Raw genomic sequence first — 13,469 nt, forward strand, 5'->3', positions numbered from 1 at the left:
CAACTTCGAGTCATGGTTTACGCCTCGTGACCGCGCGCTGATTGGCCCAATGGTTTTTCGAGAGCAGCCAATCAAAGGAGGTGCGCGCCTTCGGGGATCCCGGGCTGATCCGCCGCGCATGCGCAGGAGGGGAATGAGGAGTGTGGAGGAAGCGGCGGCAACGGCACGAAACTCGTGATGGTGAGGGGGGACGCGGGGGGAGGGGGCCAGTGGGGGGCACAGGGGAGGGGGGGCACAGGGGAGGGGGGGCACAGGGGAGGGGGGGCACAGGGGAGGGGGGGCACAGGGGAGGGGGGCACAGGGGAGGGGGGCACAGGGGAAAGGGGGGCACAGGGGAGGGGGCACAGGGGAGCACAGGGGAGGGGGGGCACAGGGGAGGGGGGGCACAGGGGAGCACAGGGGAGGGGGGGCACAGGGGAGGGGGGGCACAGGGGAGGGGGGTGCTGATTGTTTGGTTAATGCAGCGCCCCGGGGAGGCTCGTTATGGGGTAGTTGAGGGCACCCGGGGAGCGAGGTGGGAATGAGGGGGTGGGGTGCAGGGAGCCCGGTACAAAGTGGTGGTGGCTACGGTCGCGCGGACGCCCTAATTGTGTGTACTGATGTAGCCGCACGCCACGGGATGACCATCCACGATGACCACTCTTGAGTGGTCATCGTGGATGGTCACCGCCGCCGCCCCACTGGGTGGAGGTGACCGGTGTTCGATCAGCCGTGCGTGATGAGCGGCAGGAGGGGGGCGGAATCTGTGATCACGAGTCCGCTAAGTGGTCACGCGAGGCGCGGCTTTGCTCACGGGTGCGAGCGAGTGACCGGCTGTATATAAACATCACCCCTGATGCACTTGGCTGGGGACTGGGGAGACAAAGGCGGCTGAGCGTGGTGTGCTGGCCATACACCCTACCGCCCCCCGTGCGCCGTTCGGCCCTTCATAGATGCTCGCGAACAACAGCCTGAACATGCAATACATGGGATGTTTGTATAGTGTGTGGAAAGCTGTCAGTGTGTGTGTGTGTGGGATGTGTGTATAAATATATGCGGTATAGGTGCTGTGTGTGTTGCCTGTAAGTGTACGGTGGCCAGTAAAAATGGCACAAGTGAAAACTATGAAAAAAAATTGTACAACAAATAACCACCGACGGTTAGGGTCAGTGTTCATCATCTCTTTCATTCAGATGTGTACACGGTATAATCTTGATGTGAAGCTTTCGTGACTGCAGGAATCCACACGCTTTGGTTCTTTCGGTAAAGTCACGCAGTTAGAAAATAAAACAATATTAATCGCGACGTTTCGGACGCAACACAAGCGCCCGACTTGTGTTGCGTCCGAAACGTCGTGATTTATTTTATTTTATGCCTACGTGACTTTACCGAAAGATACAAAAGAGTGTGTACGGTATGTTTAACTTATTTCGCACAGTACGTATCCAACGGCGTTTGACTGTTCGTACAATACTTAGCTGTTAATACAGTCCTGTTTTATTTAGCCATATTTTACAGTTTTTAAAAATCTCAGATAGTAAGTGTATATTTTTGCTCGCTGAATTGTCCCCACAGTCTGTATAACGGTTGTTACGGCGTGCACCTATGTACGTATACATGGCATGGTAGGGAGCACGGGTGTTGATTCATCTACCAGTCAACTCACAACACCTGGTCCCGTGGCCTATCAGCAGCGAGCCTTTAACACGTCACATGATAGCCTTAAAGTAAAGTGCACCTAGCTTGGCACACGTGCGGTGATCACGGAACCATCACTGAAAGGCGAATTCCGGCTGTATACATCTGTGTATTTGTATGCATTACAGGATGTACACGTGCTTTCTACGTAGTGGGGAAAGATAGTGCAGTGGTTAGCACGCTGCGCTGCAAATCCAGCGACCCGAGTTCGATTCCCGTTCACGGTCAACATCGGTGACGAATATCTGAACCGGTCCTGGGCGTCCCCTAGGTCTATTAAGCCTTAAAATGATGAATGGTGCGATGTGTAAATATTGCCACAAAAGCGTGTGGGGCATGGTGTTTGCCACCCGCTGACCTCATGCCGGCCTTCATATGTGCTCGTGAACAACACTTTCCCCAAGTCTGTTAAAGGCTATACAGGAATATTTGTGTCTTTTTATGGTATACATGTGCGTGACTGTAAATGTGTGTATGTATGTGTGTGTGTCCAGGCAGAATCCCTGGTTGTCTGCGATGTGGACCCTGAGCTGGAGGGGAAAATCCAGAAATTCCGTTTTCGCAAGGAAACCACCAATGGCGCCATCATCAGTACGTGCCATGCCCATCCAGCTCCTCCCTGTCCGAGCGGCACTCTGTCTGACTGCTTTACTGTCAGTCGAGTCTGTCTCACTGCATATCCTTTGTCTGTCTGCCCATGTATCTTACTGACTGCCTGTTAATTTGTCTCCTTGTCTCACTTTCTACCATTTTGTCATCTGCTCAAGTCTGCTATCATTCCAATGGAGAGGGTGTTAGTGTGAGGATTGTTGGGGAAACGCGTGAAGGGGGGTCTTCTTGTCCTGCTTCCCTGTGTTAGGTTGGGAGTGCTGCTGGCTGGGTGCTGTAAGCTGGCTGGAGGTAATGCCACTGGCTGGGTGGTGGTGGTAAATCGGCTGAACAATAACCTCTTCGTGCGCCAGTCCACATGGCGGTGATGCATGTTTGCGATAACGCGGTGGTCGGATGATGGAGCGTGGCGAGCAGTTGTGAAGGGATGGCCGCCGGGAGCTGTTAGACTCTAACGCCGTCACCACGACAGCAAATCCATTGACAAACGAGCGCAGTCAAGCGAGGTCATTAGTGGCTGGCCACCCCCTCCCACCATCTCCAACCCCTCCCCCACCACCCAGGGATCTCACGAGACCCCCGCCTGACCCCACATCCATCGGACCTCACACAGCCTCGCCTCCGTATGTCGGTTACCGCTCACGGCGGCGGCAATGAGATATCGTCGCTGTCTTAGCACTCATTAGCGGTGTGAGTGAATATCTGTGTTGATTATTGAGTAGGTGATAACGAGATGTCTCGATTCTTTACTGAGTCGATGGATAATAACAAGGTGTGTTGATTCGTGGGTGGATGATGACGACGTGTGTTGATTTGTTCCAGTGAAGATTGACAAGGAGCGGAGGCTGGTGGTGCTGGATGAGGAGCATGAGGTGAGCGACACAGCCCGCACTGTGTCCCCGCACCCCTCTCCATCCCTGTAATTGCGCTTTGATGCCTCGACGGTTTTTCACTGGGAGGGGGGGGGGTTTACAGCCTCTCCTCTGCTGCACTGTCTGCAGGACATCACACCCGAAGACCTGAGGGAGGAGTTGCCAGAGCGGCAACCTCGATATCCTTCTTCCAGAGCAAAGCCTTACTGACTGCTGGGTCACGTGCTGTTAGCGAGCACCTATGAAGGCCAGCATGACCTGCATGGGGGTGATATGGCCAGCACCAGGCCAGTTCGCCTGTCTCCCTTGTGCAGATGTTTACACATCGCACAAGAGTGTTTAAGCCTGCGTCAAGCTAGGGGAGGCACAAGCATGGTTCTGATATAATTTGCCACCTGTGTTAACTGTGACCAGGGATTGCACTTAGGTTTCTATGTTCTTAGCGCAGTGCGCGAACCACTGCATCACAACTCTCAGCAGGACACGTTCACACACCTGCTTTCCCACACCAACTAATGTCCATTCGCAATCACCAATATTCTCATAAACACACACCCAGTCTCCCATTATTGCACATTTACACGCACTCACACACCCAACCACCCACCCATACTCTCACACTCACCTACACACACCCCCACTCTATGACCCACACTTGTTCACTCACCCATACTATCTCATACACCCACTCGCTCGTTCATCAGTGGTGCAGGGCTGCTGCTAATGGGAACCCCGATTTCATTTCGCTGGTGACACTGACAGAGGAGTCATCCTTGACTGCGTCGCGACACATACCTTCTCTACAGCTACAAGTATCAGCATGATGACGGGCGTGTGTCTTACCCACTATGCTTCATCTTCATCAGCCCCCAAGGTGAGCATGGCAGCCACATACAGAGAACACAGCTCAACACACCACCACACAGTGGAACAGACCATACAGTGGGACACGTGCCACACACTGCACAGCATACATGCAGTGTAACACCCCAAAACACACTTTACAAAGTAGAACACATACTTCACACTCACACAGCTGAACACATTCTGTAAACCACCACATACTAGGACACCAATGCAAATCGCACCACATAGTCATACACCCCACTGCATGTCTGTGTTGTCATGGGTGTGTGCAGATTAACATGTAGGCTTTCGCAACCAATATTATTCATAATAAAGGTTTTTGGGTTAGATCGCGTTTATTTATAAATGAGTTAAGTGATGACGTCACCCTGCTGCTCTATATAAAACTGGGAGCAAGCGAGGGCTTTACCATTCTGGCGAATTGCCCGATGATGCTGGATGTATTTACCAGCGAAACGTCGTACTCAAACTGTAAATGTGGATTCACTCTTCAACACACCGGTGGGCTAAAGTAGTGAATTATTTGTCTTTTTGTCAACGTGACACTTGTTTTGCTGATTGGCCGTGTCGGGTGGTGGAGGGTTACGACACATTTATAAATAAACGCGATCTAACCCAAAAACCTTTATTATGGTGTGTGCAGAGTCTGTTAAGGCTATATGGGGGATCTTTGTCTTTTGTGTGCAGGGTGCAACCCAGAGCAGCAGATGATGTACGCTGGCAGCAAGAACAAGCTCGTGCAGACAGCACAGCTCTCCAAGGTATCTTCCCAGAGGGGCCCTCGGTGAAGGGTTAGGGCCCCGGAGGAAAGTTGGACCATGTCGATTAGTGATGTGAAGGATATAACATGCTTGTGTGTGTGTGCACACAGGTCTTTGAGATCCGTAACACGGAGGAGCTGACAGAGGAGTGGCTCCAGGAGAAGTTGTGCTTCTTCCGCTGACCAAGAGGGGAGATGGGTGGGAGAGCAGGGCTCAGTGGCCCCTCCCAGAGGTCTCGTGCTGGGCCCCATCATTCCCCCTTCCGCACCAGCCGCTGTCTGTTGTCTAACTTGCTGCACGTTTTCTAACTTTTTACCCTTAAGGGACCAAAAGCTTTACGGGTAATCAAGCCATTAGTGAGTGCTATTCTCGCCGCTTGGCAAAGAATGAAGTCCGTGCAAGCACTGCCTGGATCACGTTCAGCCAGGGCTGAAGGTCGCCGGCATGGCCATTTGATTTCTCCTGGGCCGACTGATGCACGTGAAGGCAGCTTCTTAACGCTTTCCCCGAGCCCATTTTGTATTCATGATAGGGAGCAGAACCCACCACTGGCTTTTCTCACTGGAATAAATGTTGCAGGGAAACTAATTTGTGGGCTGCTTTGGTCTGAGATTAAATGAGAAATGTTCACGAGGTGGGAATGAGCTGTTGTGTACTATTCTCATGTGTGCTTGTGCGGTGAATTGCCATTGGGCAGTATTTCCAACTTGCCACTCGGTGCAGATTAGTAATGGGCCAAGGGCCCACTATGGATGCCACTCGCTACCAACGTTAGGCACGTTCCTGTAAATTTCACAAATCACACCAGATCACATTTTTTTATTCTTTCGCCAAGCTAAACCAACTCTTGACAAATCCCAAAAGTGGCGGGAGAAACAGCCCAAGCTGTATTGCGTGGCTGCCTCATGTGTGCTTGTTCCTCCACTGGAGATGGAGGCTGGTTCTGAGCAGGTGTAGCTCTGGCCACCTTGCGGTGGACTGTGCATCATGGCATTAGAATAAGACTACGCAGCTTATCAAACTGTGTTTTATTGGCATGCAATTGTACACATTTACTCAAAAACAAGAATCGAAATCGTTGGGGTCAAAGCACACGTAAGTCGTGGGGGAAACGCACACTCTTAACCAACAAACACAGTGCTTCCCCAGGTAAACCTCTGTAACCTCACAGAGCAAATTGCATCGGGGGGGGGGGGGGGGTCTGCAGCCATGCGGTTTGATCCCTGCACTCAGTTCAGCACCTGTGGGCTGCCCTGACCACAGCTGGCAGATTTCACCACCCCCTGCCTGTGCTGTGGGGAGGTGGTTACATAATTGACACATTTGTGATTTTTTTTGCACAACTGATTGGTTGACAATTAAAACAATAACTCCAAACAGGGGTCTAAGTCCAAGCGCTCTTAGTAAACCAATTCACACAGCATACCGTCCCCCACCCCCCACGCAGGTTCTGTGCAGCCACTCCGATTCAACGTTCGTGAGCATTAGGTGCAGTACAGTTACAGAGCTCCCCGTGGCTTCATTAGAGGAGTCCCGATGCCGCTACTGCTGCAGTGTCACCTCTCCTTACCCGCCCTGCCCCGCCACACCCACCCCTCCTCCCACCTTAAAGTTAACACCAGAGGCCGGCGTCATCTTGCACGTGGAGGCATCTTATTAGGGTCCATCACTGGGGTGGGGAAGGGGGTGACTGGAGGCCGATCATTGGTGTGAACTGCATCGGGCTCGAGCCTCACAGGCAGTTTCTAATTAAACTTGACAAACAATCTGCTTTGTGTTTGTACATTAATGAGTATGCCTTCACGAACGGGGTTTGCGTAAAAAGGTAAAACGTAAATGGCCTCTGGACAACGGAGTGGGGATCGGCAGTCTGGGGAATGTGACGCCAGGCTGCGGGAGTGGCGGGTGGTACAAGTGTGTGCATGTGAAGTGTTGTATCCACGTGAATGTGCTGTATCTGTGGAAGTGCACACGCGGAATGCACGTGTCATTTGTGCACATATGAGGATGTGTATGCACGCGAAGTGTGTGTACAGGTTAGGCACATGTAGGCAGTCTGCATGCTTTTGCTGTAGTGATTGCACCCTGTGCTGGATCTCTTGAGGCCAGGCTGGGCGTGGAGCTGTGCTCCATGCTAGTAGCTCACCAGCACGTAGATCATGCTGCAAATGGAGCACACACGGGTGGTAGGTAACTCGCACCAACCGCACAACACAAGGCACACCCCTCCACCCCATCAAAACACCATACCAACCACACAGCTCATCAGCAACCACATGCCCAAATGAACCACACACCTCAGCAACCACAAACCCTCAGCAACCACAAACCCTCAGCAACCACAACCTACCACAGCAACTGCACACAATTGCAACCTTCACGACACTAGGGGTGAAGCCCCTGCGGAGGGACGGTGACTGCACCTGTATAAGTAGTAGAAGAAGGACAGCAGGTAGAAGGCGAGCTTGCACCAGCCCTCCTTCTGGCAGTAGGCCAAGACATCAGCGTTCATGATGGTGGTGGGGTCATAGAGGCCAGGCACGCTCATCACCGGCCGATGCAGGTACCTGTCATCGGCAGCCATCAACCATGGACCATCAGCCAACCACAACACCCACAATGTTCATTAATATAAACGTTCCGCAAGTGTTTGTGCCGCACTGACAAAGTTTGGTATCGTCATGACTTGTTAGTGGTGAGAGTGAGGAGATGGTGTCAAACTTTGTGTTCCTGAGTGTTAGCATTGCCCGTGATGTCATTAGTGTTAAAGACAACATGAAAACAATTGTTTTGTAGACACCATATGTTTTGGGGCTCTGTGGCCCAGACTGACAGAAATTATAATTTTTTCTTTCAAAATAAACGGCTTCTTAACGTGATTGATGGGATCAGAGGCATACAAGAAGGGGGGGGGGGGATACAGCATGTCCGTCACATGCGTCATCATCGCGTTCTTCAAGCACATTGTAATAGATCAAAGCAAAGCGTGTCACTACAGTGCTCTGATGATGCGCCTGACCTTGATTTTCAGTTTCACATGAAGAAAACTCATTGTGTTTAACAACTCAGGTGCACATGTACGAGAATAAGGGTTTTGTTTGGGTTGCATCTTTCAGGGTGCTGGGAATTTGGGTTGAGACATGAAGACCCCAAGGGAGGTGCTCACCTCCAGATGTGATAGGAGAAGAGGGGCACATTGAGCACCAGCGTGAGCCACTCGGTGGCGCACAGAAACATGACGCAGAAGAGCGCGTGGATGAAATACTCGGGCAGCACCAGCTGGGGCAGGGGCGGGTGAGCACAAGCACCTCCTTACGACTCGTTAAGCCCCTCATCACCAGGACTTCACAGTCTTGCATTCAAATCCATCCGCGGCATTGTTCACCCTCGATACCTCTGCAACATTCGCCCCCATGTCCCAGCCGCTCCATCCGCTCCGTGGACTCTGGTGTCCTTCGCTGCTCCATCATTGGTGGCCACTCGATTCGCCACTACGCGCCCACTCTTTAAAACTCCCTCCCCAGGCGACTCCCCCTGGTCCCTTCTTTCTACTTTCAAGTCTGCTAAAAATAACCTTCAACCACGTGCCCTTCGACCCTTCATTATTTTCTCTCCTTCCCTCGAGTGGTTTCCTTTCCTGTGCCTCCTGTTCGCTCCAGTTGCCCCCTCCTTTGTACTTATGTGCGGAGACGTTTGTTACGTTACGACTACGTCATAAATGTTAGTCGTCACCGCGATCCCTACCTGCCCGTGTCTGCCTGCCATGATGGCCTCCAACTCGAACATCTCATCGGGCAGTGGAGCATTGCGAAACTCCGAAATTTCAACGAAGGTATTGAAGCAAGTCAACCGCACCTCAACCAAAGTAATTTCCAGTTTAACTAACCTGAACACAAACTTATAAGTTGCTATTCATGTAGGCATGTGCAAGAGACTGTGTGTCTTACCGGATTGAGCGTGTTGCATTGGTCTATCGGGTTCTTATAGTCGGTCTTGAGTTCATCGAAGGCGATGATCTGAGAAGAGAGCGGGAACACATGTCACTGCTTCAACGGCATTAGTGCAATAGTACTACCGATGTGTAAACTTGAAGTATGAGTAGTTTCAGCACAGCTCATACAACTTAAAAGTGTTGCTACAGTCTTCTGGCACTGGCAATGTCAGTGAATGGCCGCTTTACCAGGTCAGAGAGAGATGGGAGCTCCAGACTTAACTCATTCATTAAGAGAGCCAGACTGAATCCCTATGTTCCTGTCAATGTGTCCCTTTGTTCTAATTTCTCCTTTTTTCTGTGTCCCCGTATCTTGTCTCCTTGTCCCAGTGTCTGTTTCCCCGTGTCCCAATGTCTCCTCGTCCCTGTGTCTGTGTCCCCATGTCTCCTTGTCCCTGTGTCTGTATCCCCATGTCTCCTTGTCTCTGCGTCCATGTCCCCATGTCTCCTTGTCCCTGTGTCCGTGTCCCCATATCTCCTTGTCTCTATGTCCGTGTCCCCATGTCTCTATGTCCGTGTCCCCATGTCTCCTTGTCTTTATGTCCGTGTCCCCGTCTCCTTGTCTCTATGTCCGTGTCCCCGTCTCCTTGCCCTGTGTCTCCTTGTCCCTGTGTCCGTGTCCCCATGTCTCCTTGTCTCTATGTCCGTGTACCCATATCCCCTTGTCTCTATGTCCGTGTCCCCATGTCTCCTTGTCTCTATGTCCGTGTCTCCGTCTCCTTCTCCCTGTGTTCGTGTCCCCATGTCTCCTTGTCTCTATGTCCGTGTCCCCATGTCTCTATATCCGTGTCCCCATGTCTCTATGTCCGTGTCCCCATGTCTCTTATGTCCGTGTCCCCATGTCTCTATGTACGTGTCCCCATGTCTCCTTGTCTCTATGTCCGTGTCCCCATGTCTCTATGTCCGTGTCCCCATGTCTCCTTGTCTCTATGTCCGTGTCCCCATGTCTCTATGTCTCTATGTCCGTGTCCCCATGTCTCTATGTCTCTTTGTCCGTGTCCCCATGTCTCTATGTCCGTGTCCCCATCTCTCTATGTCTCTTTGTCCGTGTCCCCATGTCTCTTTGTCCGTGTCCCCATGTCTCTATGTCCGTGTCCCCATGTCTCCTTGTCTCTATGTCCGTGTCCCCATGTCTCTATGTCCGTGTCCCCATGTCTCTATGTCCGTGTCCCCATGTCTCTATGTCCGTGTCCCCATGTCTCTATGTCCGTGTCCCCATGTCCCCATGTCTCTATGTCCGTGTCCCCATGTCTCTATGTCCGTGTCCCCATGTCTCTATGTCCGTGTCCCCATGTCTCCTTGTCTCTATGTCCGTGTCCCCAAGTCTCTATGTCCGTGTCCCCATGTCTCCTTGTCTCTATGTCCGTGTCCCCATGTCTCTATGTCCGTGTCCGCATGTCTCTATGTCTGTGTGCCCATGTCTCTATGTCCGTGTCCCCATGACTCTATGTACGTGTCCCCATGTCTCCTTGTCTCTATGTCCGTGTCTCCGTCTCCTTCTCCCTGTGTTCGTGTCCCCATGTCTCCTTGTCTCTATGTCCGTGTCCCCATGTCTCTATATCCGTGTCCCCATGTCTCTATGTCCGTGTCCCCATGTCTCTATGTCCGTGTCCCCATGTCTCTATGTACGTGTCCCTATGTCTCCTTGTCTCTATGTCCGTGTCCCCATGTCTCTATGTCCGTGTCCCCATGTCTCCTTGTCTCTATGTCCGTGTCCCCATGTCTCTATGTCTCTATGTCCGTGTCCCCATGTCTCTATGTCTCTTTGTCCGTGTCCCCATGTCTCTATGTCCGTGTCCCCATCTCTCTATGTCTCTTTGTCCGTGTCCCCATGTCTGTTTGTCCGTGTCCCCATGTCTCTATGTCCGTGTCCCCATGTCTCCTTGTCTCTATGTCCGTGTCCCCATGTCTCTATGTCCGTGTCCCCATTTCTCTATGTCCGTGTCCCCATGTCTCTATGTCCGTGTCCCCATGTCTCTATGTCCGTGTCCCCATGTCTCTATGTCCGTGTCCCCATGTCCCCATGTCTCTATGTCCGTGTCCCCATGTCTCTATGTCCGTGTCCCCATGTCCCCATGTCTCTATGTCCGTGTCCCCATGTCCCCATGTCTCTATGTCCGTGTCCCCATTTCTCTATGTCCGTGTCCCCATGTCTCTATGTCCGTGTCCCCATGTCTCTATGTCCGTGTCCCCATGTCTCTATGTCCGTGTCCCCATGTCCCCATGTCTCTATGTCCGTGTCCCCATGTCTCTATGTCCGTGTCCCCATGTCCCCATGTCTCTATGTCCGTGTCCCCATGTCCCCATGTCTCTATGTCCGTGTCCCCATGTCTCTATGTCCGTGTCCCCATGTCTCTATGTCCGTGTCCCCATGTCTCTATGTCCGTGTCCCCATGTCTCTATGTCCGTGTCCCCATGTCTCTATGTCCGTGTCCCCATGTCTCTATGTCCGTGTCCCCATGTCTCTTTGTCTCTGTGTCTGTGTCCCAGCATCCTCATTTCCCTGTGTCCCCGTGTCTCCGGGGCACCGCCGCTACATTCCCCAGACTGGACACGCATCGCGACCTCTTCGCGGCTCGCCATTGGCTACAGCTGGCAGCTCCACCCAATCGCGTGGTGCTAAACCGGTCACGTGCGGCGCTAAGTCAAACGCGGCGACGCGATGCGGCGCCTATCCGCGCTAGGAAATCCGAGGCCCGGGCCCCGCGCATCCACGAAATGCCCACCGCGCGGGCCGGGGCCCTGGGGCGCGCGGGCACGGGGCGCTGGCTCGGGGAGGGAGGCCGCGGAATTTGGCGTCACTCACATGCCAGATTGCGAAGAAGATGAGCGCGGCCGTAAGCAGGAGGGCCAACATGTAGCAGAAGGCGGCGAGCGTGAACGCCATCTTGACAGACGGGGCGCCAGCCGCGCATGCGCAGTCCCACCCCGCTGAGCCGGCAGCGCCTACCTCGACGGTCAGACAGAAGTCATCCGACAGGAGTCGATCGCTCAGACAGGAGTCGCTCGCTCAGACAGAAGTCGCTCGCTCAGACAGGAGTCGCTCGTTCAGACAGAAGTCGCTCGCTCAGACAGGAGTCGCTCGCTCAAACAGGAGTCGCTCGCTCAGCCAGATGCCGCTCCAGCATACAGAAGCTGCTCCCTAGGCCAGAAGCCGCTCAAAGCAAGTTGGGTGGAATTTAAGCTTGGGTGGCCACTGTAAGGTCCCCGCGATAAAATATCGTACGGTATGTCAACGATAATCGTATTGTTTAGTGTGTAACTTGCAACAAGTGCGTTTCTGTTGCATCTTAGCGTACGATGGCAGCAATATGTGCAGGAGTTAAATGCCAATGTCGAGGTCTGCTGGCCACAACGAGAGGACTTTAGGAGAGTTCGTGTCGTTTTGCTGTCCCTCCTCCATTGAAGGAGCGCAGACTCTACAGTGGTTTTGCTGTATGGTCCATAGTTTGGTTTGCATGGACGGTCACACTTGCCGTGACTTGCGTCTTTAATTTTCCATTCATGTCGGAGATGTGCTCATCAGCCTGTTGAAGTTCTGATGCGGTTTTATGTAGCGCCAGTGTCTTTGAGGAGGAAAGTCAAAAGCCAGCAGGTGTAATGTTTGGGTCTCTCGAACGAGGGGTTTATTCTGGACGTGCGCGTTGTGCCACTCTGTTCACCACAGAGTTATTCTGGGTTAGATTCTAGGATGGCGACTTCAGTGCGGTCCCAGAATGTGGATCGGAACTTGAGCCGAGGAACGTTGTTGAGGTCTCGGTTGATGGGCTAGGTGGTTGATGTCAATAAACGTCTCCTTTGGTTCTTTCGGAAAAGTCACGTAGAATGAGAATAAAATAAAACAATAAAATTCTCATTCTACGTGACTTTACCGAAAGAGCCAAAGAAGACGAATCCTTGCAGTCACGAAAGCTTTAAATCGAAAGTCAATAAACGTGTAAACTCCTTTGCAGTTTGCATAGCACGTACGTACTGTGCTGTGAAGGACGGTCACAGTCGTACCCCTCGTGCTCTGCCTGGTATGTTCATCCCCTTGCTCTACCTCTCCGTTCCTGCAGCTCAAGGCCGGAGCCATCGAGCCAACATGGGGGGGGAGGGACCAAATCTTCCAGGGGTCCCAACCCAGAAAAATATCTAAATTTGAAAAATAATTCTCTGCCATTTCCTGCCTAAAAATATTTTAAAATTCACTAACACATGGGATGGACTTTTTATTTATTTTTTACAATGTCTAATAGTGTATTGTATTACATTTTTGTTTGTACTTTTTTACCATTTCTTGTTGCATTGTATGTAATGTTTGAGATGAGGTATTAATAAAGTACAACCATAACCACAATCATATAAACAGAAATCTATGCATTGATTCATATGAAGACAAGTCCAGATATTTTGGCCAAGGTTTAGCAAATTATTTTTATTTACATAGCATAGCAATTATTATGTTTTTATAGCAATATATTGGGGGGGACATTTTGAGCATATTTGAATATTGGGGGCCTTGCTGCAGCTTGCTTCTTCTTGTGGCTTCAGATAACCTGGATTACTTTCGTCGTCTTCCGTTCCCTGTGTCGTGCGAGGACACCTTAAATAATTAATAAAGGACGGCTGGGAGGACAGCCAAGGGGGAGGAAGCATGAGAATGGCTGACTTGGAGATATGTTGAGAAAGAGGAACGAGGGAGAGGGGACA

The 13,469-nt window shown here is 51.7% G+C and overlaps 2 protein-coding genes across 2 annotated transcripts; one reads left to right on the forward strand and one right to left on the reverse strand.

Moving 5' to 3' along the window:
• Positions 1 to 24: 24 nt before the first annotated feature.
• Positions 25 to 5,419, forward strand: LOC116947215 (glia maturation factor beta-like). The gene is made up of 7 exons (XM_032962719.2): positions 25 to 180; positions 2,172 to 2,268; positions 3,109 to 3,158; positions 3,288 to 3,337; positions 3,950 to 4,032; positions 4,713 to 4,786; positions 4,897 to 5,419. Exons 1-7 carry the CDS (start codon positions 178 to 180, stop codon positions 4,966 to 4,968), a joined length of 429 nt encoding a protein of 142 aa, XP_032818610.2. The 5' UTR covers positions 25 to 177; the 3' UTR covers positions 4,969 to 5,419.
• A 380-nt stretch (positions 5,420 to 5,799) lies between these two features.
• CNIH1 (cornichon family member 1) lies at positions 5,800 to 11,741 on the reverse strand. Its single transcript, XM_032962718.2, has 5 exons — positions 11,584 to 11,741; positions 8,734 to 8,802; positions 7,953 to 8,065; positions 7,210 to 7,353; positions 5,800 to 6,948 (listed from the first exon to the last, which is right to left on the reverse strand). Exons 1-5 carry the CDS (start codon positions 11,662 to 11,664, stop codon positions 6,921 to 6,923), a joined length of 435 nt encoding a protein of 144 aa, XP_032818609.1. The 5' UTR covers positions 11,665 to 11,741; the 3' UTR covers positions 5,800 to 6,920.
• Positions 11,742 to 13,469: the final 1,728 nt, after the last annotated feature.

This window comes from Petromyzon marinus, chromosome 29 (genome assembly GCF_048934315.1).
Source record: "Petromyzon marinus isolate PM22_M1 ecotype Great Lakes invasive population chromosome 29, UKy_Petmar_22M1.pri1.0, whole genome shotgun sequence".
Classification (NCBI taxonomy): domain Eukaryota; kingdom Metazoa; phylum Chordata; class Hyperoartia; order Petromyzontiformes; family Petromyzontidae; genus Petromyzon; species Petromyzon marinus.